This window comes from Microchirus variegatus (assembly GCF_963457635.1).
Source record: "Microchirus variegatus genome assembly, chromosome: 12".
Lineage (NCBI taxonomy): Eukaryota > Metazoa > Chordata > Actinopteri > Pleuronectiformes > Soleidae > Microchirus > Microchirus variegatus.
Window position 1 is genome coordinate 26995783 of NC_139813.1, and position 26818 is coordinate 27022600.

General features: G+C 43.0%; 2 protein-coding genes across 2 annotated transcripts in view; both read left to right on the forward strand.

The window, feature by feature from the left end:
- LOC310934857 (uncharacterized protein) overlaps positions 1-26818 on the forward strand; it is a gene marked incomplete at its 3' end in the record, with an annotated part of 41563 nt that overhangs the window by 10754 nt on the left and 3991 nt on the right. The window contains 11 exon segments of the mRNA XM_083898656.1: positions 5-124; positions 503-581; positions 703-901; positions 982-2782; positions 2879-3310; positions 12791-12964; positions 13100-13273; positions 14770-14943; positions 24697-24870; positions 25004-25177; positions 25302-25475. Of these exon segments, the coding sequence (XP_083754782.1) occupies positions 5-124; positions 503-581; positions 703-901; positions 982-2782; positions 2879-3310; positions 12791-12964; positions 13100-13273; positions 14770-14943; positions 24697-24870; positions 25004-25177; positions 25302-25475 (3675 nt within the window).
- LOC310935209 (uncharacterized protein) lies at positions 8775-12522 on the forward strand (the record flags this gene model as incomplete). The annotated part of the gene is made up of 8 exons (XM_083899062.1): positions 8775-8851; positions 8938-9045; positions 9479-9586; positions 10015-10137; positions 10407-10485; positions 10608-11060; positions 12252-12436; positions 12507-12522. 8 exons carry the CDS (start codon positions 8775-8777, stop codon positions 12520-12522), a joined length of 1149 nt encoding a protein of 382 aa, XP_083755188.1.

Genomic DNA, 26818 nt, shown 5'->3' on the forward strand with positions numbered 1-26818 from the left:
TAAGGAACCAGCATGAAAAACCAGACTCTCCTGGACCTGGTCCCAGCGGTGTGTGTATGATGAGCGAAGCATCTATAGGCCGTTATATGAACTTCAAGGATGGAGAGAAACATGGTGAACAGATGTAAGAAATTCACACATATTCACACACTTACATGATCCTCCACCAGGGGGAGCCTGTCTCATCCAAACTCTTTGGTGGACCAATCTTGCATTTCTGTTTGAGGTTCCACTAAATGTCTTCAGCCTGTCCTCGTCTCTGAACAAATGTCCAGCAGTAAATCTGGTCAGAGTCTGTGATTGGTCAGGGACATATCGACAAGACACTCTGATTTTGTCTTTGAGAGTTCACACATACACACTAGAGACTGTCCTTCAGGGACTTTTGTCTTCAAGTTGTCAAACTCATGTGAATTTGACTTAAGACGAAACGTAGGTGCAGCTCAGTGAAAACCTCGTTAGAACCTTGTTTAGTAAATGACACTGAATCTTTTCTCCTCAGAGTTGATCAGCAGAGGACAGAGGTTCTCAGTGGTCAGTCTGTCCAGCAGCATGGAGCAGACCTGGACTCCATATTTAAGGTGTGTAAATGTACAAAATGACACTACTGTTAATATTGAAGCAGAGTCCTGGTCCTGACAGTCTGGATGCTGCTCTGTGGACCTGCAGGATCTCATTTCACTTCACGTTGTTCTGTTCCAGATGCTGGAGGAGAACATCATCTGCTTTGTGAAGAACGAGCTGAAGAAGATCCAGAAGTTTCTGGGTCAGAGGGAGGATGAGGAGGTGTTGGATGGTGAAGATGAGGAGCAGAGGAGGAGCAGAGAGGCCTTTCTGAAGATCACAGAGAACTTCCTGAGGAGGATGAAGCAGGAGAAGCTAGCTGACTGTCTGCAGAGCAGTAAGAGGACTTTTAATGTGAAAGGAAGAATTATTTCCTCAATGATCCACTCACTGATTTATTTTCTTGTGTTCCTTCAGAAACCAGAGCTCCAGCTTGTCGACGTGAACTCAAATCAAACCTGAAGAAGAAGTTCCAGTGTTTGTTTGAGGGCGTGGCTAAAGCAGGAAACCCCACCCTTCTGAATGAGATCTTCACAGAGCTCTACATCACAGAGGGAGGGACTGGAGAGGTCAATGAAGAACATGAGGTCAGACAGATTGAAACAGCTTCCTGGAAACCAGACAGAGCAGAAACAACCATCAGACAAGAAGACATCTTTAAAGCCTCAGCTGGAAGAGACGGACCAATCAGAAGAGTGATGACAAAGGGAGTGGCTGGCATTGGGAAAACAGTCTTAACACAGAAGTTCACTCTGGACTGGGCTGAAGACAAAAGCAACAAGGACATAGAGTTCACATTTCCCTTCACCTTCAGAGAGCTGAATGTGCTGAAAGAGAAGAAGTACAGTTTGGTGGAACTCATCCATCACTTCTTCACTGAAACCAAAGAAGCAGGAATCTGCAGGTTTGAAGACTTGAAGGTGGTCTTCATCTTTGATGGTCTGGACGAGTGTCGACTTCCTCTGGACTTCCACAACACTGAGATCCTGACTGATGTCACAGCGTCCACCTCAGTGGACGTGCTGCTGACAAACCTCATCAGGGGGAAACTGCTTCCCTCTGCTCGCCTCTGGATAACCACACGACCTGCAGCAGCCAATCAGATCCCTCCTGACTGTGTTGACATGGTGACAGAGGTCAGAGGGTTCACAGACCCACAGAAGGAGGACTACTTCAGGAAGAGGTTCAGAGATGAGGAGCAGGCCAGGAGGATCATCTCCCACATCCAGACATCAAGAAGCCTCCACATCATGTGTCACATCCCAGTCTTCTGCTGGATCACTGCAACAGTTCTGGAGAACATGTTGAAAACCAGAGATGGAGGAGAACTGCCCAAGACCCTGACTGAGATGTACGTCCACTTCCTGGTGGTTCAGTCCAAAGTGAAGGTCAAATATGATGGAGGAGCTGAGACAGATCCACACTGGAGTCCAGAGAACAGGAAGATGATTGAGTCTCTGGGGAAACTGGCCTTTGAGCAGCTGCAGAAAGGAAACCTGATCTTCTATGAATCAGACCTGACAGAGTGTGGCATCGATATCACAGCAGCTTCAGTTTACTCAGGAGTCTTCACTCAGATCTTTAAAGAGGAGAGAGGCCTGTACCAGGACAAGGTCTTCTGCTTTGTCCATCTGAGTGTTCAGGAGTTTCTGGCTGCTCTTCATGTTCATCTGACCTTCATCACCTCTGGAACAAATCTGCTTTCAGAGGAACCATCAACATCCCAGAGGTTCAAATTGTTTAAAAAAAAACCTGAACTGAATCATCTGCACCAGAGTGCTGTGGACAAGGCCTTACTGAGTCCAAATGGACACCTGGACTTGTTCCTCCGCTTCCTTCTTGGTCTTTCACTGGAGACCAATCAGAAGCTCTTAAGAGGTCTACTGACACAAACAGGAAGTAGCTTGCAGACCGTTCAGAAAACAGTCCAGTACATCAAGAAGAAGATCAGTAAAAATCTGTCAGCAGAGAGAAGCATCAACCTGTTCCACTGTCTGAATGAACTGAATGATTGTTCTCTTGTGGAGGAGATCCAAGAGTACTTGAAATATGGACGTCTGTCCACAGAGACACTGTCTCCTGCTCAGTGGTCAGCTCTGGTCTTCATCTTACTGTCATCAGGAAAAGATCTGGACGAGTTTGACCTGAAGAAGTACTCTGCTTCAGAGGAGGCTCTTCTGAAGCTGCTGCCGGTGGTCAAAGCCTCCAACAAAGCTCTGTAAGTGGATCAATATATAAATATTAATAAGACATATTCTAAAGACCACAAGAGAAACATGTTTAACCTTTTGTTCATCACTGTTTTCTACCTCAGACTGAGTGACTGTAACCTCTCAGAGAGAAGCTGTGAAGCTCTGTCCTCAGTCCTCAGCTCTGTGTCCTCTAGTCTGAGACACCTGGACCTGAGTAACAATGACCTTCAGGATTCAGTAGTGAAGCTGCTGTGTGATGGACTGAAGAGTCCTCACTGTTCTCTGGAGACTCTCAGGTCAGAACTCTGTTTATTTGACAGATGTTCAACTTCTTCAGAATTTTCTGAATCACTGAGTTCATCATATCTTCTTAACTCCAGTCTGTCAGGTTGTCTGGTCACAGAAGAAGGATGTTCTTCTCTGACCTCAGCTCTAAACTCCAACCCCTCCCATCTGAGAGAACTGGACCTGAGCTTCAATCATCCAGGAGACTCAGGAAAGAAGCTTCTGTCTGATGGACTGAAGAGTCCACACTGGAGACTGGACACTCTCAGGTATTCTCCTCCTCTTCCTCTTCTGCTTCATCTTCAACAGCAGTATTTAAACTTGTAAGCAGGTTCAGGTTGAAGATTTTCAGCTGAATAAAAACAGACGTTGACAACAATAGTTGTTTTGGAACATGTATTAGTTTCTGGAGTAAAAACAACATCCAATTCAAAATGATTTATATGAACTGGATGCAAACTAAATACTAATGAAGTTGAATAATTCCTGACTGGATTAAATTATAAGGTAAATACCTGAAAACTGTCCACTAGTGTCTTTTCCTCTGCAGTTCAGTCATTAACATCCTGCATGTGAGCTGGAGCTTCCTCAGTGACTCAACTCTGTCTTAGAACCATAGATATTGGCTGAAGGGTTCCCTGGATCAGGTCTCTAGTCTCATGAGTCCAGAAGCCAAACCTTTGACGATGCCTTTCAAAATAAAACCACAACAAGAGCATTACAAAATATTACATAAGAAAAGGCAAAGGCATCACTGAACAACTGAAATGTATAATTACTCTCCACAGACAACACAGATCATCTTCTCCAGCTCCAAAATATGCCTGACTGACAAATCACTGTTTCATCAAATCACCAACTCTGGTTTGGTCAAAATAACCACTTCATTCACTAAATGAACGATGACTAAATGACTACTGTGTTAACAGAGTTGAGTAGATTTAGTACGAGCTTCATGGTGGCTCTTTTTAATGAAAACCACAGAAAACATGATCCTACTTTACAACTAAATGGTATAAACACACTTAGAATAGCAAACATGAACTTTCCTGTGTAATTCAAACATTCATCATTGTTTGAATGAATTTAAAATTCAGTGCTATACTCACATTTAAACGTCTTTGGCATCGTCTGGTCTAAACTGCAGGAGACAATTGAAGTGCTGTCTCCTGTGATGTCCACATGGTGGTGCTGTTCAGAAAATGCGTAGCCACCTGAAACTGTGGTCTCTGGTTCTGCAGACACCGTCTTCTCTTTGAAACACACCTGTCCTTGATCTGACACCAGGGTGTACTTCATAATTCTGTCCACCAGAGTGCGTTATTAAGACAACAGTTTGGACAAATGTTGGACACAAACTCATTCAGACTGTTTCTTCCTCCAGGATGGACCATGCTGGAGAGCAGTGGTTAAAACCAGGTGTCAGGAAGTGTAAGTATGGATTTACAGGAAATAACAACATATCAGCTGATCGTCAATAAACTGCAGCTGTGTCTTGTTGTTCTTCATCAGATTCATGTGAACTGGAACTGGACACAAACACAATGAACAGAAGACTCAAACTGTCTGACAACAACAGGAAAGTGACCAATGTGACAGAAGATCAGTCGTATCCTGATCATCCAGACAGATTTGACTACTATAATCAGCTGCTGTGTAGATCTGGTCTGACTGGTCGCTGTTACTGGGAGGTCGAGTGGAGAGGAAGAGTTTATATATCACTGAGTTACAGAGGAATCAAGAGGAAAGGCAACAGTTATGACTGTTTGTTTGGAAATAATGATCAGTCCTGGAGTCTGATCTGCTCTGATGATGATGGTTACTCTGTCCGTCACTGTGAGACAGAAACATCCATCAGATCATCGTCTGTCTCTCACAGAGTATCAGTGTATGTGGACTGTCCTGCTGGGACTCTGTCCTTCTACAGAGTCTCCTCTGACTCACTGATCCACCTCCACACCTTCAGGACCACATTCTCTGAACCACTTTATCCTGGGTTCTGGGTCTGGTTTGGTTCCTCAGTGTCTCTGTGTTCTCTGTAGAACATGAAGAGACAGCAGCTTCAGTCGTGTGGTGGACGAGGTCTCACTGTTTATAATCTGATGTTAAAGCTCGGCTCAGTAATTCATTGTTGAAACACTTTTGAATTCTCTTCACGTCCTGATGACCGTCAATAAATAAAGAGAAAAACAAACTTGTATGTGTGAAATAAACATAAAGAACGATTGTCTGTCATTAACTGACCCGCCTACCTATGGAGGTACTGACTGTGCTGTGAGCGCCCCCTGCTGCTGAGAACCAGCCTGAAACACAGAGGTTCACATGTGAACGATCACAACATTTAACACTAAACTCTTTTCAACTTTGAATATTTTCATACAAACACAAACAATCCTAACTCTATACATTAAAATGTTCAACGATAAACAAACGTAAACGTCAGAGAACTTACATCTGTGTTGTTGATGCACAGATCAGGAACATCTGCTGACTCCTGCTGGTCATCACATGGAGTTGCACGATACCCACGGTACACCGCGGTGCCAATTCTTAACGGTTCCTAGAAAACGGTACTAGAAATTCTACGCGACGGTAATACCGTGAATTACGGTATACTGATATACTGGTGCCAGTTTCCGCTACATATCGGCCGCGTCTACTCTCCTCCCGGCCTCCCGACTTCTCACTGCATGCTACTCCCTTGTAAACAAACCCATTGTGCAACTACTGCAACCGAACTCCACAGCTGCTGAATGATTGGCTGTTTGCCTGTTACTGGTGACGTCCGGGTATATGATAGGCTGTTTCCGCATGCTGGGTGCGCCCGTCTGTTAGCTGATCGGCTGTTCGTGTCTTTCTGCCGGCAAGAACGAACTCCATGAAAACAGCTCCGATTGGATAGAAATTCGCTTAAAAACAAACAAGCTAAAGTTCTGTCTCGTCCAGACGTGCACACGGTTTACAATCACAAACACGAGACAACACACTCACCATGGCCGAAGCACCGGGCGTCGTCGTCAGTGGCTCCGCTAACTTTGCTCTAAAAACCAACCTCCAAAAGTCACAGTTGGAACTATTTTGGCTTTAAACAAGACACAGACGGTAAAGAAATAGACGACGGCCGTCCACTGTGCAGGTGCTGCCACCAAGCTATAGGAGCCAAAGGAGGGAACACCTCCAGCCTCATAAAACACCGGCAGTGTCGTCACACAGATTTACGGGTGGAATACCAGGTTAGTAAGCCCTGTTTATTCTATCATTGGCTAATATTAGGCTGTATGCTCCGTGTACACGCTGAAGAATGAAGAGTTAAAGGATGTTAAAGCATAAAAAATATAGTTTTCACAGGGAATCAGTTCCTGTTTATTGTATTTTGTCCTCTATGGTTTATTATGTTGGAGAAGAAGCATAACTGTCCAATAGATTTTTTTAAAGACAGTGGATTTGTTATCCTAAGTTGATTATTTATATTAGATAAACAAAAATTAATGCGCAGAGAAAACCGAATTATTATTTAATTTCAATCATATACATTCTAACTTCATTTATTTTTTTTATTGCTGAAATGCTTTTGTTCATGTACTCTTGTTGACCTAGTTATGAACTAAAACCATTCAATCTAATTCTTACTTCACCAGTATTATGTTTATCATGCACCAAATGATTAAGTAATTAATAAGTATTTATAACTTGTACAAAAACATTGCAGTTGATAAAAATAATAATAAAAAAAGGCTGTGGTATCGTGATACTACCCGGAACCGTGATACTTTGTCTGGTATCGTACCGTGGTTATTCATTTTGGTATCGCGACAACTCGACATGGAACTGACAGCAGCTGCTCCTGCTGCTTGACTTAGCTCCTCCTAGTGGACAGATAGCACACCTACATCATCTGTGACCCACGACCAGGCGGCTGCTTCGCATAAAAAATTCCAGCTCCATCGCAATCGGCCAATCAGGAGAGAGAACAGACCTGAATCCAGCCGCGGCTCGTTGGACCGGTTCTGACGTCGTCACTTTGACTCTGAAGGTATGAGGACGTGACTCTGTGTCCTCAGATCAGACACAGAAGGACGGCAGGACAGACCAGGGACAATCGTCAGCGTCTGGTGTCCACATGAAGGTGGACAGTGTGTGTGTGTGAGTGGACCTGAGCTCAGTTCAGCAGGTGAGAATAAATACAATCACTGCTGAATCTTTACAATCTGACTTTGTCTTTTCAACATTCCTGCATGAAGCGTCTGAACTGGTCTGACAGCTTCAATCCACAAATCAACTCTGAGTCACTTTATTACGCTTCATAAGTCTCTGTCACGTCTGCACTGTTTCAATATTAAACCATGTTAGAAATCACACGATCGCGTTTCTTTCTCTGGTCAAAGATTTAACAAATCTGTTCTTTGAGTTTGCGATAAAGAAATTTAAAGCGACACAACGTCTAAAACGCTCTAACACAGTGGACTGTACCTGGTCTGAGGACATGGTTGTTTGGACATTAGAAGTCCTGAGTCACAGTTCATCACTATCATCGGTTTGTCAACAAATGTACAGGTTACTGCCTCATATATTTGATAATAATGATACTATGAGTCTACGATTTGTTGCTGAGGAAGCCTGAACACAGAGGTAAGTTGAAGAGCTTCTTACCTGACCACCAGAGGGCGGGCTCTTCTGTTTAAACCAATGGACTCACCTGTAGTGAAGGGCCGTAAAGTGCGATGCTGTCGGCGTCTTGAGCGAGTCGTTTTTCAGAGCTGGGACGTTCACGAACGAGTCGAATCGAAACGATGAGAACCGAGTCGCAGTTGCAAACCGTTTCTTTTTATACGCAAATCGTCCACGCTGTCTTCTCGTGACGTCTTCTGTATGAACTTGGGGGAGGAGCCGAGCACACAGCGCCAATAAAGCATATATTGGTGGGATGTGAACGTTTGAATCATTCTGATCCAAATCTTACCTTATAATTTACAACCAGTGATAATTTGCTATTTGGCTTCTGAGAAATAATGAAATATAAGAACGAGCCGAGTGTTTTGAACGGCTCTTTGAACGAGATCCGGCTCCCTTCAAAGAGCCATAAATCCCAGCTCTAGTAGTTTTATCTTCAGACTTGTATCAGGCTGCACTGAGGACGCTGCACTTCTGTTAGCAGCAGCACAAATGTTAGCTTGGTTAAGACACCGTCTCACGTTTACACTGTTGTATTTGTTTGTGTTTTGTAACTACCTTTTTACGTACTATGACACAAGCTGCTGTACTTTCACAAAACTCAACCAAAACTTTAAAGAACTTGTCGGCCATGATGGTTGGAGAGTAAACAACGCAACACGACGTCAAACATCATCAGCATTATTTTATAATTCCCTTCAAGTTAGTGTGAAAGTAACATAACTATTTATAGAAGGAACTATTTGTTCAGATGATTATTGATACTTTGGTTCTAACTCGTGAGAAACTGGTACCAAAACAGAACCAGTTCTGGATTTTCATCCCAATAACAAAAAGACGTCCACGTACGTTTTACTTGTTCTCTGACATTTGTGTTGGTGTTCTGCTCACACTAACATACCTGTGGTTCCTTTCATCTGGTCCATCTGGTGTTGCTGGATCTTCTTGCTCCTGCTGGACCTGATGATGATGATGATGATGTTGTTAGAAGCCTGAGGTCCACCCATGTTAGCAGAACTTGCAATGTGTGACTTTTACTCTCCCAGCAGGTGGCGCTCTGCAATGAATCAGATCAAAGACAGTGATGAGGAAGCTCCGCCCTCTAAAACCACTCTGTGTGAGGAACATGAGGGTCAGAGGTGAGATGAGGATCTTATTGACCATGTGACTCATCTCCATGTCGCAGCTCAGTGTTTTATTTACATGTCATGTCCTGTGTTTGTAGGAGGATCCGTCAACAGAGACCAGACTCTGCTGGACCTGGACCCAGCTGTGTCTCCATGAAGAGTGACTGGTCCATGGGTCTACCTATGAACTTCAAACAAGAACAGAGGTCAGATGATGGAGGTCTTCACAGGTCAACAACTCAAATGATCGATCATGTACCATCAGAAATGCCTAATATTTGGGACCTCAGATTCAGCACCAAGACGTTCTGGACCCAAGTCCCAAACAGACTCTTTAAGCTTAGATCTGGACCCATGAAAACATAAGAAATGTTGAAGAAAACTGGAACAGTCCTGGCTCACGTCCTTGGGTTTGGGTAAAGTGATCTGACTGAAGATGTTCTACATATTTTAGTGGAAGTCTTAAATGTATTAATCAGTGTTGGTGTTTGACACCGAGCAGCCGACACCATCTGGGTCAAACTCAACCATTTCTTACACAAACCTGTTTTCCTTTTGTCTCCTGATACTGTCGATCATTAATGAGATCAATCTATCAGAACAGGGGTTGTATTTACATGTCGTGTCCTGTATTTGTAGGTGGATCCATCAACAGGGACCAGACTCTGCTGGACCTGGTCCCAGCTGTGTGTCCATGAAGAGTGACTGGTCCATGGGTCTACCTATGAACTTCAAACAAGAACAGAGGTCAGATGATGGAGGTCTTCACAGGTCAACAACTCAAATGATCGATCATGTACCATCAGAAATGCCTAATATTTGGGACCTCAGATTCAGCACCAAGACGTTCTGGACCCAAGACCCCAAACAGACTCTTTAAGCTTAGATCTGGACCCATGAAAACATAAGAAATGTTGAAGAAAACTGGAACAGTCCTGGCTTACGTCCTTGGGTTTGGGTAAACTGATCTGACTGAAGATGTTCTACATATTTTAGTGGAAGTCTTAAATGTATTAATCAGTGTTTGACACTGAGCAGCCGACACCATCTGGGTCAAACTCAACCATTTCTTACACAAACCTGTTTTCCTTTTGTCTCCAGATACTGTCGATCATTAATGAGATCAATCTATCAGAACAGGGGTTGTATTTACATGTCATGTCCTGTATTTGTAGGAGGATTCATCAACAGGGACCAGACTCTGCTGGACCTGGTCCCAGCCGTGTGTCCATGAAGAGTGACGAGTCTATGGGTCGTCCTATTACCTTCAAGGATGGACAAAAACATGGTGAACTGATGTAAGAATTTCACACAAAGTAAGACACACTTACATGATCCTCCACCAGGGGGAGCCTACTCCCTCAACGTAAGTCGAGCTGACTTGGGCAAGAACTGTACAAAAGAAAATCCTTTAATACACACTAGAGACTGTCCTTCAAGGACTTTTGTCTTCAAGTTGTCAAACTCATGTCGTGTGAACTTGGCTGAAGAAGAAACGTAGGTGCAGAACAGTGAAAACCTCGTTAGAACCTTGTTAAGTAAATGACACTGAATCTTTTCTCCTCAGAGTTGATCAGCAGAGGACAGAGGTTCTCAGTGGTCAGTCTGTCCAGCAGCATGGAGCAGACCTGGACTCCATATTTAAGGTGTGTAAATGTACAAACATGACACTACTGTTAATATTGAAGCAGAGTCCTGGTCCTGACAGTCTGGATGCTGCTCTGTGGACCTGCAGGATCTCATTTCACTTCACGTTGTTCTGTTCCAGCTGCTGGAGGAGAACATCATCTGCTTTGTGAAGAACGAGCTGAAGAAGATCCAGAAGGTTCTGGGTCAGAGGGAGGATGAGGAGGTGTTGGATGGTGAAGATGAGGAGCAGAGGAGGAGCAGAGAGGCCTTTCTGAAGATCACAGAGAACTTCCTGAGGAGGATGAAGCAGGAGAAGCTAGCTGACTGTCTGCAGAGCAGTAAGAGGACTTTTAATGTGAAAGATAGAACATCTCATTTCCTCAATGATCCTCTCACTGATTTATTTTCTTGTGTTCCTTCAGAAACCAGAGCTCAACCTTGTCAACGTGAACTCAAATCAAACCTGAAGAAGAAGTTCCAGTGTTTGTTTGAGGGCGTGGCTAAAGCAGGAAACCCCACCCTTCTGAATGAGATCTTCACAGAGCTCTACATCACAGAGGGAGGGACTGGAGAGGTCAATGAAGAACATGAGGTCAGACAGATTGAAAGAGCTTCCTCGAAACCAGACAGAGCAGAAACAACCATCAGACAAGAAGACATCTTTAAAGCCTCAGCTGGAAGAGACGGACCAATCAGAAGAGTGATGACAAAGGGAGTGGCTGGCATTGGGAAAACAGTCTTAACACAGAAGTTCACTCTGGACTGGGCTGAAGACAAAAGCAACCAGGACATAGAGTTCACATTTCCCTTCACCTTCAGAGAGCTGAATGTGCTGAAAGAGAAGAAGTACAGTTTGGTGGAACTCATCCATCACTTCTTCACTGAAACCAAAGAAGCAGGAATCTGCAGGTTTGAAGACTTTAAGGTGGTCTTCATCTTTGATGGTCTGGACGAGTGTCGACTTCCTCTGGACTTCCACAACACTGAGATCCTGACTGATGTCACAGCGTCCACCTCAGTGGACGTGCTGCTGACAAACCTCATCAGGGGGAAACTGCTTCCCTCTGCTCGCCTCTGGATAACCACACGACCTGCAGCAGCCAATCAGATCCCTCCTGACTGTGTTGACATGGTGACAGAGGTCAGAGGGTTCACAGACCCACAGAAGGAGGACTACTTCAGGAAGAGGTTCAGAGATGAGGAGCAGGCCAGGAGGATCATCTCCCACATCCAGACATCACGAAGCCTCCACATCATGTGTCACATCCCAGTCTTCTGCTGGATCACTGCAACAGTTCTGGAGAACATGTTGAAAACCAGAGATGGAGGAGAACTGCCCAAGACCCTGACTGAGATGTACGTCCACTTCCTGGTGGTTCAGTCCAAAGTGAAGAAGGTCAAATATGATGGAGGAGCTGAGACAGATCCACACTGGAGTCCAAAGAACAGGAAGATGATTAAGTCTCTGGGGAAACTGGCCTTTGAGCAGCTGCAGAAAGGAAACCTGATCTTCTATGAATCAGACCTGACAGAGTGTGGCATCGATATCACAGCAGCTTCAGTTTACTCAGGAGTCTTCACTCAGATCTTTAAAGAGGAGAGAGGCCTGTACCAGGACAAGGTCTTCTGCTTTGTCCATCTGAGTGTTCAGGAGTTTCTGGCTGCTCTTCATGTTCATCTGACCTTCATCACATATGGAACAAATCCGCTTTCTGAAGAACCATCAAAATCCAAGTATTCCAAATTGTTTAAAAACAAACCTGAACTGAATCATCTGCACCAGAGTGCTGTGGACAAGGCCTTACTGAGTCCAAATGGACACCTGGACTTGTTCCTCCGCTTCCTCCTTGGTCTTTCACTGGACTCCAATCAGAAGCTCTTAAGAGGTCTACTGTCACAAACAAGAAATAGCTCACACACCAATTGGAAAACACTCGAGTACATCAAGAAGAAGATCAGTGAGAATCTGTCAGCAGAGAGAAGCATCAACCTGTTCCACTGTCTGAATGAACTGAATGATTGTTCTCTTGTGGAGGAGATCCAAGAGTCCTTGAAATCTGGACGTCTGTCCACAGAGACACTGTCTCCTGCTCAGTGGTCAGCTCTGGTCTTCATCTTACTGTCATCAGGAAAAGATCTGGATGAGTTTGACCTGAAGAAGTACTCTGCTTCAGAGGAGGCTCTTCTGAAGCTGCTGCCGGTGGTCAAAGCCTCCAACAAAGCTCTGTAAGTGGATCAATATATAAATATTAATAAGACATAATCTAAAGAGCACAAGATAAACATGTTTAACCTTTTGTTCATCACTGTTTTCTACCTCAGACTGAGTGACTGTAAACTCTCAGAGAGAAGCTGTGAAGCTCTGTCCTCAGTCCTCAGCTCTGTGTCCTCTAGTCTGAGACACCTGGACCTGAGTAACAATGACCTTCAGGATTCAGGAGTGAAGCTGCTGTGTGATGGACTGAAGAGTCCTCACTGTTCTCTGGAGACTCTCAGGTCAGAACCCTGTTTATTTGACAGTTGATCTTTTAAATTCTGATTTTGCTTCTTCAGGTTCTTCTTAATGAAGATGTTTAATATCTTCAGGATTTTCTGAATCATCATGAGTTCATCATGTCTTCTTTACTCCAGTTTGTCAGGTTGTCTGGTCACAGAGGAAGGATGTTCTTCTCTGAACTCGGCTCTGAACTCCAAATCCTCCCTCCTGAAAAATCTGGACCTGAGTAACAATGACCTTCAGGATTCAGGAGTGAAGCTGCTGTGTGATGGACTGAAGAATCCTCACTGTTCTCTGGAGACTCTCAGGTCAGGTGATCCATGAAAGGGTTGTTTTCATTTCCTGTCCATAAGAACCATTTGTTACGATTCGAAATGACATTATTCAATCATCATTCCTTCATGTCTGTGTAGCACTCCCCTCAATAGACCTCATACTAAGGGCATGCTTCTGGGTTCCTTAATTATATTTTAATCCTAATTTTAAGTAATTTTCCCTAAAAGTAATTTGGATTTTGTTTTTTTATACACACTCAACTATAGGTAATCACTATGCTCACCTTTGACTCTGACAAGGGAAATATCACAAAATTATTATTTTATTTTTTTTAAATAAACAAATCAATTACAGTATTTACTTAAAGTTTAAACAAATTCTAAGAAAAAGTAATACACTTTTACTGAAAATATGTTTAAAGTAAATTCTTAGTAGCAGATATACTCTCAACTTACATTCAAATTACCTTAAAACCTCTGAATAATAAGATTTCAGTTACTTTCAGTAATAAACCCAAACACAATTCAGTGGGCCCACACTTACTCACACACACATACACACAGCCGGCAAAACAAACTAACCACGTTGCAGGCCTGATATGGTGACTTTTGTGTGCGTGGAAATCCAACTTTTACTCCCAACGATCCATGAACAGTAAAGGATAAGTTTTACCTCCAAACCAAACGATGACCGTTTACCCGATCCGTGTCTGGAAGGCGACTCTTCAGGTAGACTGGAACAAACTGGTGAGTGGATGATGGCGCCTCCTGCGCTGTCCGGGACGATGTCCAACGACGACAGGTCACACACACACCGGCAACATCCGAGCCGAACCCTTGTGCTCCCGCGGTGAGACCACAAGGTGCAGCCGATATCAGAAGCTGGTTTAACTCCTCGCGGCTAAGTGCGTTCGCTTTGAAAGCGAATGCTAATGCCACACTCAGTTAGCTCAGTAGCTGGGCTAAGCTAAAACTAGGCAGCTTCGCTAAAAGTTCCGAGCTGAAACTTCACAAACCGTACACAAACAACAGCAGTTCCAATGTCCGGGCTCTGAATGTCGAGCAGACAATCTCTTACACACTGAAAACTACACACTTAACTATTCTATTCTGTAGAATGTTCACGGTCATGCGTCTCCTTTGTGCCTCTTTTTCCTCTCGTCGTCGTTTTCACTCGCTCCAAAACACACACACTCCACTCGCTCACTTCCGGTCTAAACCTGTCAATCACACTTTTACCAATACCTGATCAGGATCACACTTCTTCCCCATCAGTACTTCCTCTCTCCCATAAGTTCCTTCAAAATAAAATGTAATATTTAACCATGTACATTTGTCAGGTTAATCTTATTTATTACACCTTACTCCTTTTATCAAAACTATTTTAACTTTTATTAACTATTACTTCTAGATTTTTAATAACAGATTTAACCATTAATTTAAATTTTATTTTGATTTAAACCATAACTTTTCCATTATTTATTTTATGAATACGGATTCTTAACAGGGTTACATTTTCGAATGTTTAGGTTGTCAGGTTGTCTGGTCAGAAAGAAAGGATGTTCTTCTCTGACCTCAGCTCTGAACTCCAAAGCCTCCCATCTGAGAGAACTGGACCTGAGTAACAATGACCTTCAGGATTCAGGAGTGAAGCTGCTGTGTGATGGACTGAAGAGTCCTCACTGTTCTCTGGAGACTCTCAGGTCAGAACTCTGTTTATTTGACAGTTGATCTTTTAAATTCTGATTTTGCTTCTTCGGGTTCTTGTTGATGAAGATGTTCAATATCTTCAGGATTTTCTGAATCATCATATCTTCTTAACTCCAGTTTGTCAGGTTGTCTGGTCACAGAAGAAGGATGTTCTTCTCTGACCTCAGCTCTAAACTCCAACCCCTCCCATCTGAGAGAACTGGACCTGAGCTACAATCATCCAGGAGACTCAGGAAAGAAGCTTCTGTCTGATGGACTGAAGAGTCCACACTGGAGACTGGACACTCTCAGGTATTCTCCTCCTCTTCCTCTTCTGCTTCATGTTTCACGATAAAAGATTATCCAAAACAATAAATAAAAGCATTAAGAATCCTTGACATTATCCACCTGTGAGCTTCCTGAGTGACACAACTCTGTCTTAGAACCATATATATTGGCTGAAGGGTTCCCTGGATCAGGTCTCTAGTCTCATGAGTCCAGAACCCAAACCTTTGACGATGCCTTTCAAAATAAAACAACAAGAGCATTACAAAATATTACATAAGAAAAGGCAAAGAAATCACTGAACAACTGAAATGTATAATTACTCTCCACAGACAACACAGACTCTTCTCCAGCTCCAAAATATGCCTGACTGACAAATCACTGTTTCATCGAATCACCAACTCTGGTTTGGTCAAAATAACCACTTCATTCACTAAATGAACGATGACTAAATGACTACTGTGTTAACAGAGTTGAGTAGATTTAGTATGAGCTTCATGGTGGCTCTTTTTAATGAAAACCACAGAAAACATGATCCTACTTTACAACTAAATGGTATAAACACACTTAGAATAGCAAACATGAACTTTCCTGTGTAATTCAAACATTCATCATTGTTTGAATGAATTTAAAATTCAGTGCTATACTCACATTTAAACGTCTTTGGCATCGTCTGGTCTAAACTGCAGGAGACAATTGAAGTGCTGTCTCCTGTGATGTCCACATGGTGGTGCTGTTCAGAAAATGCGTAGCCACCTGAAACTGTGGTCTCTGGTTCTGCAGACACCGTCTTCTCTTTGAAACACACCTGTCCTTGATCTGACACCAGGGTGTACTTCATAATTCTGTCCACCAGAGTGCGTCATTAAGACAACAGTTTGGACAAATGTTGGACACAAACTCATTCAGACTGTTTCTTCCTCCAGGATGGACCATGCTGGAGAGCAGTGGTTAAAACCAGGTCTCAGGAAGTGTAAGTATGGATTTACAGGAAATAACAACATATCAGCTGATCGTCAATAAACTGCAGCTGTGTCTTGTTGTATTCATCAGATTCATGTGAACTGGAACTGGACACAAACACAATGAACAGAGAACTCAAACTGTCTGACAACAACAGGAAAGTGACCAATGTGAGAGAAGATCAGTCGTATCCTGATCATCCAGACAGATTTGACTACCATTATCAGCTGCTGTGTAGATCTGGTCTGACTGGTCGCTGTTACTGGGAGGTCGAGTGGAGAGGAACTGTTTTTCTATCACTGAGTTACAGAGGAATCAAGAGGAAAGGCAACAGTTCTGCCTGTTTGTTTGGATATAATAATCAGTCCTGGAGTCTGAGGTGCTCTGATGATGATGGTTACTCTGTCCATCACTGTGGGACAGAAACACCCATCAGATCATCGTCTGTCTCTCACAGAGTATCAGTGTATGTGGACTGTCCTGCTGGGACTCTGTCCTTCTACAGAGTCTCCTCTGACTCACTGATCCACCTCCACACCTTCAGGACCACATTCTCTGAACCACTTTATCCTGGGTTCTGGGTCTGGTTTGGTTCCTCAGTGTCTCTGTAGAACATGAAGAGACAGCAGCTTCAGTCGTGTGGTGGACGAGGTCTCACTGTTTATAATCTGATGTTAAAGCTCGGCTCAGTAATTCATTGTTGAAATACTTTTGAAATCTCTTCACGTCCTGATGACCGTCAATAAATAAAGAGAAAAACAAACTTGTATGTGTGAAATAAACATAAAGAACGATCGTCTGTCATTAACTGACCCGCCTACCTATGGAGGTACTGACTGTGCTGTGAGCGCCCCCTGCTGCTGAGAACCAGCCTGAAACACAGAGGTTCACATGTGAACGATCACAACATTTAACACTAAACTCTTTTCACTTTCATTGATCAAAAATATTCCACAGTAACTTTGAATATTTTCATACAAACACAAACAATCCAAACTCTATACATTAAAATGTTCAACGATAAACAAACGTAAACGTCAGAGAAATCTGTGTTGTTGATGCACAGATCAGGAACATCTGCTCTGGTCATCACATGGAACTGACAGCAGCTTGACTTAGCTCCTCCTAGTGGACAGATAGCACACCTACATCATCTGTGACCCACGACCAGGCGGCTGCTTCGCATAAAAAATTCCAGCTCCATCGCAATTGGCCAATCAGGAGAGAGAACAGACCTGAATCCAGCCGCGGCTCGTTGGACCGGTTCTGACGTCGTCACTTTGACTCTGAAGGTATGAGGACGTGACTCTGTGTCCTCAGATCAGACACAGAAGGACGGCAGGACAGACCAGGGACAATCGGCAGCGTCTGGTGTCCACATGAAGGTGGACAGTGTGTGTGTGTGAGTGGACCTGAGCTCAGTTCAGCAGGTGAGAATAAATAAAATCACTGCTGAATCTTTACAATCTGACTTTGTCTTTTCAACATTCCTGCATGAAGCGTCTGAACTGGTCTGACAGCTTCAATCCACAAATCAACTCTGAGCCACTTTATTACGCTTCATAAGTCTCTGTCACGTCTGCACTGTTTCAATATTAAACCACGTTAGAAATCACACGATCGCGTTTCTTTCTCTGGTCAAAGATTTAACAAATCTGTTCTTTGAGTTTGCGATAAAGAAATTTAAAGCGACACAACGTCTAAAACGCTCTAACACAGTGGACTGTACCTGGTCTGAGGACATGGTTGTTTGGACATTAGAAGTCCTGATTCACAGTTCATCACTATCATCGGTTTGTCAACAAATGTACAGGTTACTGCCAGATATAGTTGATAATAATGATACTATGAGTCTACGATTTGTTGCTGAGGAAGCCTGAACACAGAGGTAAGTTGAACAGCTTCTTACCTGACCACCAGAGGGCGGGCTCTTCTGTTTAAACCAATGGACTCACCTGTAGTGAAGGGCTGTAAAGTGCGATGCTGTCGGCGTCTTGAGCGAGTCGTTTTTCAGAGCTGTGACGTTCACGAACGAGTCGAATCGAAACGATGAGAACCGAGTCGCAGTTGCAAACCGTTTCTTTTTATACGCAAATCGTCCACGCTGTCTTCACGTGACACGCGAGTGCGGCTCGTGACGCCTCCTGTATGAACTTGGGGGAGGAGCCGAGCACACAGCGCCAATAAAGCATATATTGGTGGGATGTGAACGTTTGAATCATTCTGATCCAAATCTTACCTAATAATTTACAACCAGTGATTATTTGCTATTTGGCTTCTGAGAAATAATGAAATATAAGAACGAGCCGAGTGTTTTGAACGGCTCTTTGAACGAGATCCAGCTCCCTTCAAAGAGCCATAAATCCCAGCTCTAGTAGTTTTATCTTCAGACTTGTATCAGGCTGCACCGAGGACGCTGCACTTCTGTTAGCAGCAGCACAAATGTTAGCTTGGTTAAGACACCGTCTCACGTTTACACTGTTGTATTTGTTTGTGTTTTGTAACTACCTTTTTACGTACTATGACACAAACAGCTGTACTTTCACAAAATTCAGACAAAACTTTAAAGAACTTGTCGGCCATGATGGTTGGAGAGTAAACAACGCAACACGACGTCAAACATCATCAGCATTATTTTACAATTCCCTTCAAGTTAGTGTGAAAGTAACATAACTATTTATAGAAGGAACTATTTGTTCAGATGATTATTGATACTTTGGTTCTAACTCGTGAGAAACTGGTACCAAAACAGAACCAGTTCTCGATTTTCATCCCAATAACAAAAAGACGTCCACGTACGTTTTACTTGTTCTCTGACATTTGTGTTGGTGTTCTGCTCACACTAACATACCTGTGGTTCCTTTCATCTGGTCCATCTGGTGTTGCTGGATCTTCTTGCTCCTGCTGGACCTGATGATGATGTTGTTGTTGTTGTGAGAAGCCTGAGGTCCACCCATGTTAGCAGAACTTGTAATGTGTGACTTTTACTCTCCCAGCAGGTGGCGCTCTGCAATGAATCAGATCAAAGACAGTGAAGATGAAGCTCCGCCCTCTAAAACCACTCTGTGTGAGGAACATGAGGGTCAGAGGTGAGATGAGGATCTCATGGACCATGTGACTCATCTCCATGTCACAGCTCAGTGTTATATTTACATGTCATGTCCTGTGTTTGTAGGAGGATCCATCAACAGGGACCAGACTCTACTGGACCTGGACCCAGCTGTGTCTCCATGAAGAGTGACTGGTCCATGAATCAACCCATGGACTTCAAACAAGAACAGAGGTTAGATGATGGAGGTCTTCACAGGTCAACAACACTAAATGATCCACCATGTAACACCAGAGACACCTAATATTTGGACATTCAAACCCAGACCCATGCAAAACTGAGACATTCTGGACACATGTCCCAAAAACACCCATCTCTTCCTCCAAAGCTTGGATCTGGGCCCATGAAAATATGGAACATCATGATGAAAAAAATTCATCCAGATCTGATATAAACATCTGAACTTATTAACAGGACTGAACCATGTTACATGATAAGTCTGATCCTGTACCAAATTTCAGTTTGGACAAAGATCTGTGGGTAGATTCTTACTAAAATAAAATATATTTGGGTGATCACCAACCCATCACAAAAACATTCAGATCCATTCGTTAAAAACTCTGGACAGGAAGTTGCTAACATTAGGACAAACTTACAGAAATAAAAGCAATGCCAATGAAAACATAAGCTCTGGACTATAATCTGAAAGATTTACAACAACTGGAGCCAAGATCTGATTAATAATAATGAGTCAAGATTTTTTTTTAAAGTATAGTAAGTATATTACACCATTTATTTAACCGATAAACTGTACAATAAAACATTAGAAAATTCCCCCAGTTCAGTGATTAAAAGTTCAGTTGCTTGGACTTGGACGACACTGCAATACAGTTGTGTCCATGATAACGATGCTATGATGATACAGTGATTCTGAGAACTTCACTAACTTCATTGCAAGACTATTTAATTTGTGATATATCGTGATGTAAGCCTAACAGAAAAAGAGTATTTCTTCACAGTATTTGTATTCATACACAACAAAACCTCTGTTTCAAAAACCAGGGCTCGACAGTGCGAGTGTTTTACTCTCATTTGTGAGTTAAAAAACATATAAATAACAAAAACATTATATTGTTTTAACACTTATCTTATCACGTTGTAATGTGATACTGTTGTTTTTATTTTACTCGTGTGGCAGCAATGATTTCACACAAGCTACAGAAGGACTATATTGTGAACTGGACAAACTAATAAAACAACTTAGCAGTTATTTACATTAATTATATGAAATAAATCTCACAGAAGGGTTTTGTCTAAATTTCCTCAACACTAAACACAACAAAATGCGTCTCAGCAGTGACATTTCACACTCACGCGTTCATATTTAGTCACAAATCCCGCCTGTTAACCGCGTTTCCCCATTCACACAATAGGCTAACATTGTTAGCATACGCCTATGGGACTTTACATTGAGTTTGTTAGCTTAGCGGTTAGCGGACTTTTGCCGCGACTCCGTCTCCAACTATTTCCTCACGAACAAAGAAAACGACAGACTTCTCTTTACTCACCGCGAAACTCTGCGTCTCCCAGACGAACAGGAATATACGTGATTTGACTCACAATCAACACAGAACCTGTGTGTGCAGCTAGCGAAGCTAAGGTGAGCTAAACAAAATGGCGGACAGACAACAACAGGTCAACTTTACAGCAAGGAATGGAGGGAGCCGCCCCCTGCTGGCTGCTAGGTGGAATTACAACAAATAAGTCAATAAAAACAAACTCACCACAGCATCAGTGAACACAAACAATCAAATAATTATACAGTCACTATATTGTAAAGATGTTTATGTGGCTTTTTACATTGAATTTGTAGGAGAATCCATCAACAGGGACCGGACTCTACCGGACCTGGACCTGGAGAGAAGAGAATGAAGAGAGTATCACCAGAGGATCTTCTTCATAACGTCAGAAATTATCAGAGGTAAAAAGAAAAATAAGTTTGTTGTTTTCAGTAAAACATCCTTTTATGGATTTATTTCTCTTGATTAGGAACCAGCATGAAAAACCAGACTCTCCTGGACCTGGTCCTAGCGGTGTGTCCATGAAGAGTGACTGGTCCAAAAACCAAATTATTAACTTCAGCGAGCGTCAGAGGTGAGAAAACAAAATTGGTAGTTTGTTGTTTTCTGTAAAATAGCATTTTAAGAATATGTTTATTTGATAAGGAACCAGCATGAAAAACCAGACTCTCCTGGACCTGGTCCTAGCGGTGTGTCCATGAAGAGTGACTGGTCCAAAAACCAAATTATTACCTTCAGAGAGAGTCAGAGGTGAGAAAACAAAATGAGTAGTTTGTTGTTTTCTGTAAAACATAATTCTATGAATTTATTTCTCTTGATTAGGAACCAGCATGAAAAACCAGACTCTCCTAGACCTGGTCCTAGCGGTGTGTCCATGAAGAGTGACTGGTCCAAAAACCAAATTATTAACTTCAGCGAGCGTCACAGGTGAGAAAACAAAATGAGTAGTTTGTTGTTTTCTGTAAAACATAATTCTATGAATTTATTTCTCTTGATTAGGAACCAGCATGAAAAACCAGACTCTCCTGGACCTGGTCCCAGCGGTGTGTGTATGATGAGCGAAGCATCTATGGGCCGTAAAATGAACTTCAAGGATGGAGAGAAACATGGTGAACAGATGTAAGAATTTCACACATATTCACACACTTACATGATCCTCCACCAGGGGGAGCCTGTCTCATCCAAACTCTTTGGTGGACCAATCTTGCATTTCTGTTTGAGGTTCCACTAAATGTCTTCAGCCTGTCCTCGTCTCTGAACAAATGTCCAGCAGTAAATCTGGTCAGAGTCTGTGATTGGTCAGGGACATATAGACAAGACACTCTGATTTTGTCTTTGAGAGTTCACACATACACACTAGAGACTGTCCTTCAGGGACTTTTGTCTTCAAGTTGTCAAACTCATGTCGTGTGAACTTGGCTGAAGAAGAAACGTAGGTGCAGCTCAGTGAAAACCGTGTCAGAATAAATGATTGTTTAGTAAATGACACTGAATGTTTTCTCCTCAGAGTTGATCAGCAGAGGACAGAGGTTCTCAGTGGTCAGTCTGTCCAGCAGCATGGAGCAGACCTGGACTCCATATTTAAGGTGTGTAAATGTACAAACATGACACTACTGTTAATATTGAAGCAGAGTCCTGGTCCTGACAGTCTGGATGCTGCTCTGTGGACCTGCAGGATCTCATTTCACTTCACATGTTCTGTTCCAGCTGCTGGAGGAGAACATCATCTGCTTTGTGAAGAACGAGCTGAAGAAGATCCAGAAGTTTCTGGGTCAGAGGGAGGATGAGGAGGTGTTGGATGGTGAAGATGAGGAGCAGAGGAGGAGCAGAGAGGCCTTTCTGAAGATCACAGACAACTTCCTGAGGAGGATGAAGCAGGAGAAGCTAGCTGACTGTCTGCAGAGCAGTAAGAGGACTTTTAATGTGAAAGAAAGAACTTCTCATTTTCTCAATGATCCACTCACTGATTTATTTTCTTGTGTTCCTTCAGAAACCAGAGCTCCAGCTTGTCGACGTGAACTCAAATCAAACCTGAAGAAGAAGTTCCAGTGTTTGTTTGAGGGCGTGGCTAAAGCAGGAAACCCCACCCTTCTGAATGAGATCTTCACAGAGCTCTACATCACAGAGGGAGGGACTGGAGAGGTCAATGAAGAACATGAGGTCAGACAGATTGAAAGAGCTTCCTGGAAACCAGACAGAGCAGAAACAACCATCAGACAAGAAGACATCTTTAAAGCCTCAGCTGGAAGAGACGGACCAATCAGAAGAGTGATGACAAAGGGAGTGGCTGGCATTGGGAAAACAGTCTTAACACAGAAGTTCACTCTGGACTGGGCTGAAGACAAAAGCAACCAGGACATAGAGTTCACATTTCCCTTCACCTTCAGAGAGCTGAATGTGCTGAAAGAGAAGAAGTACAGTTTGGTGGAACTCATCCATCACTTCTTCACTGAAACCAAAGAAGCAGGAATCTGCAGGTTTGAAGACCTGAAGGTGGTCTTCATCTTTGATGGTCTGGACGAGTGTCGACTTCCTCTGGACTTCCACAACACTGAGATCCTGACTGATGTCACAGCGTCCACCTCAGTGGACGTGCTGCTGACAAACCTCATCAGGGGGAAACTGCTTCCCTCTGCTCGCCTCTGGATAACCACACGACCTGCAGCAGCCAATCAGATCCCTCCTGACTGTGTTGACATGGTGACAGAGGTCAGAGGGTTCACAGATCCACAGAAGGAGGACTACTTCAGGAAGAGGTTCAGAGATGAGGAGCAGGCCAGGAGGATCATCTCCCACATCCAGACATCACGAAGCCTCCACATCATGTGTCACATCCCAGTCTTCTGCTGGATCACTGCAACAGTTCTGGAGAACATGTTGAAAACCAGAGATGGAGGAGAACTGCCCAAGACCCTGACTGAGATGTACGTCCACTTCCTGGTGGTTCAGTCCAAAGTGAAGAAGGTCAAATATGATGGAGGAGCTGAGACAGATCCACACTGGAGTCCAAAGAACAGGAAGATGATTAAGTCTCTGGGGAAACTGGCCTTTGAGCAGCTGCAGAAAGGAAACCTGATCTTCTATGAATCAGACCTGACAGAGTGTGGCATCGATATCACAGCAGCTTCAGTTTACTCAGGAGTCTTCACTCAGATCTTTAAAGAGGAGAGAGGCCTGTACCAGGACAAGGTCTTCTGCTTTGTCCATCTGAGTGTTCAGGAGTTTCTGGCTGCTCTTCATGTTCATCTGACCTTCATCACTGCTCGAAAAAATCTGTTTTCAGAGGAACCATCAACATCCCAGATGTCCAAATTGTTTGGAAACAAACCTGAACTGAATCATCTGCACCAGAGTGCTGTGGACAAGGCCTTACTGAGTCCAAATGGACACCTGGACTTGTTCCTCCGCTTCCTCCTGGGTCTTTCACTGGACTCCAACCAGAAGCTCTTAAGAGGTCTACTGTCACAAACAGGAAGTAGCTCACAGACCAATCAGAAAACAGTCCAGTACATCAAGAAGAAGATCAGTAAAAATCTGTCAGCAGAGAGAAGCATCAACCTGTTCCACTGTCTGAATGAACTGAATGATTGTTCTCTTGTGGAGGAGATCCAAGAGTCCTTGAAATCTGGACGTCTGTCCACAGAGACACTGTCTCCTGCTCAGTGGTCAGCTCTGGTCTTCATCTTACTGTCATCAGGAAAAGATCTGGATGAGTTTGACCTGAAGAAGTACTCTGCTTCAGAGGAGGCTCTTCTGAAGCTGCTGCCGGTGGTTAAAGCCTCTAACAAAGCTCTGTACGTGGATCAATATATAAATATTAATAAGACATATTCTAAAGACCACAAGATAAACATGTTTAACCTTTTGTTCATCACTGTTTTCTACCTCAGACTGAGTGACTGTAAACTCTCAGAGAGAAGCTGTGAAGCTCTGTCCTCAGTCCTCAGCTCTGTGTCCTCTAGTCTGAGACACCTGGACCTGAGTAACAATGACCTTCAGGATTCAGGAGTGAAGCTAATGTGTGATGGACTGAAGAGTCCTCACTGTTCTCTGGAGACTCTCAGGTCAGAACTCTGTTTATTTGACAGTTGATCTTTTAAATCCTGATTTTGCTTCTTCAGGTTCATGTTGATGAAGATGTTCAACATCTTCAGGATTTTCTGAATCACTGAGTTCATCATGTCTTCTTCACTCCAGTCTGTCAGGTTGTCTGGTCACAGAAGAAGGATGTTCTTCTCTGACCTCAGCTCTGAACTCCAACCCCTCCCATCTGAGAGAACTGGACCTGAGTAACAATGACCTTCAGGATTCAGGAGTGAAGCTGCTGTGTGATGGACTGAAGAGTCCTCACTGTTCTCTGGAGACTTTCAGGTCAGAACTCCGTTTATTCGACAGTTGATCTTTTACATTCTGATTTTGCTTCTTCAGGTTCTTGTTGATGAAGACCTTCAGGGTTTTCTGAATCACTGAGTTCATCATATCTTCTTAACTCCAGTCTGTCAGGTTGTCTGGTCACAGAAGAAGGATGTTCTTCTCTGACCTCAGCTCTAAACTCCAACCCCTCCCATCTGAGAGAACTGGACCTGAGCTACAATCATCCAGGAGACTCAGGAAAGAAGCTTCTGTCTGATGGACTGAAGAGTCCACACTGGAGACTGGACACTCTCAGGTATTCTCCTCCTCCTCTTCTGCTTCATTTTCCACAGCAGTATTTAAACTTTCTGCAGTAAAAACAATATCCAATTCAAAATGATTTATATGAACTGGATCTAGTCATTAAAAATGCATTGACAGAAGTTAAAAATGTAATTTAAAGAAATGACAAGATGAAGTCAGAGTCCATTTTGTTAGTTTGCTGCTAAAATGACAATTTAAAAACAGACACTCATATATTTTTTTAATTTCCTACATATCCATACATATTATATTCATACATTTACTTCAGTCGTGAAAAAATGTCAAAGTCATTGTTGTCTACTTGTCACTATATATCTGCTATACAGTAAATGGCATAATCTCACATTCAAGTCTACACAATAGATCTAAATATGAACTATTACAAATGTCAACGTTTTATTTAATAATGGAATCTCAAACTGCAGTCAATGTAGAGTTGAAACAAACGCTGAATCGAATATTAATTAATTAATAAATGAATCCTCAACTGGTGGCTCTTTTTAATGAAAACCACAGAAAACATGATCCTACTTTACAACTAAATGGTATAAACACACTTAGAATAGCAAACATGAACTTTCCTGTGTAATTCAAACATTCATCATTTTTTGAATGCATTTAAAATTCAGTGCTATACTCACATTTAAACGTCTTTGGGGTCGTCTGGTCTAAACTGCAGGAGACAATTGAAGCACTGTCTTCTGTGTTGTCCACATGGTGGCGCTGTTAAGAAAATGCAGATCCGCCTGAAACTGTGGTCTCTGGTTCTGCAGACACCGTCTTCTCTTTGAAGCACACCTGTCCTTCATCTGACACCAGGGTGTAGTTCATAATTCTGTCCACCAGAGTGCGTCATTAAAGCGGACCTTGACCGGAAGTTCCAATTAACACTGTTTTTTTGGTGTATATCTGCGGCATTACCTCGTTTATGAAGCCCTGAAGGTTCGAAACAAAGTTCAGCCACTGTTGAGAATGTTGTGTTTTATTGTAATCTTGGGCTCAGCGAGATCTCTGAAAAAACCTGGTCCGGTTACGTAAACAACGGTTCTCCTGAACAGCAGATCCTTCTGCTCCGGGCACTAGTCCAGGCACATCCGGTTATGTACATTGTACACCGTGGCTGACGAGAGCTTCAGTGAGGAGAGATTTCTATCGCCTCGTTTGCGGCAATTATGAGGTTTTTGACCATAAAAACAAGTTAATGTATGCAAGTAGACCTCCATACCTCACATATATGTGCGATAGGACCACTTTAAGACAACAGTTTGGACAAATGTTGGACAAAAACTCATTCAGACTGTTTCTTCCTCCAGGATGGACCATGCTGGAGAGCAG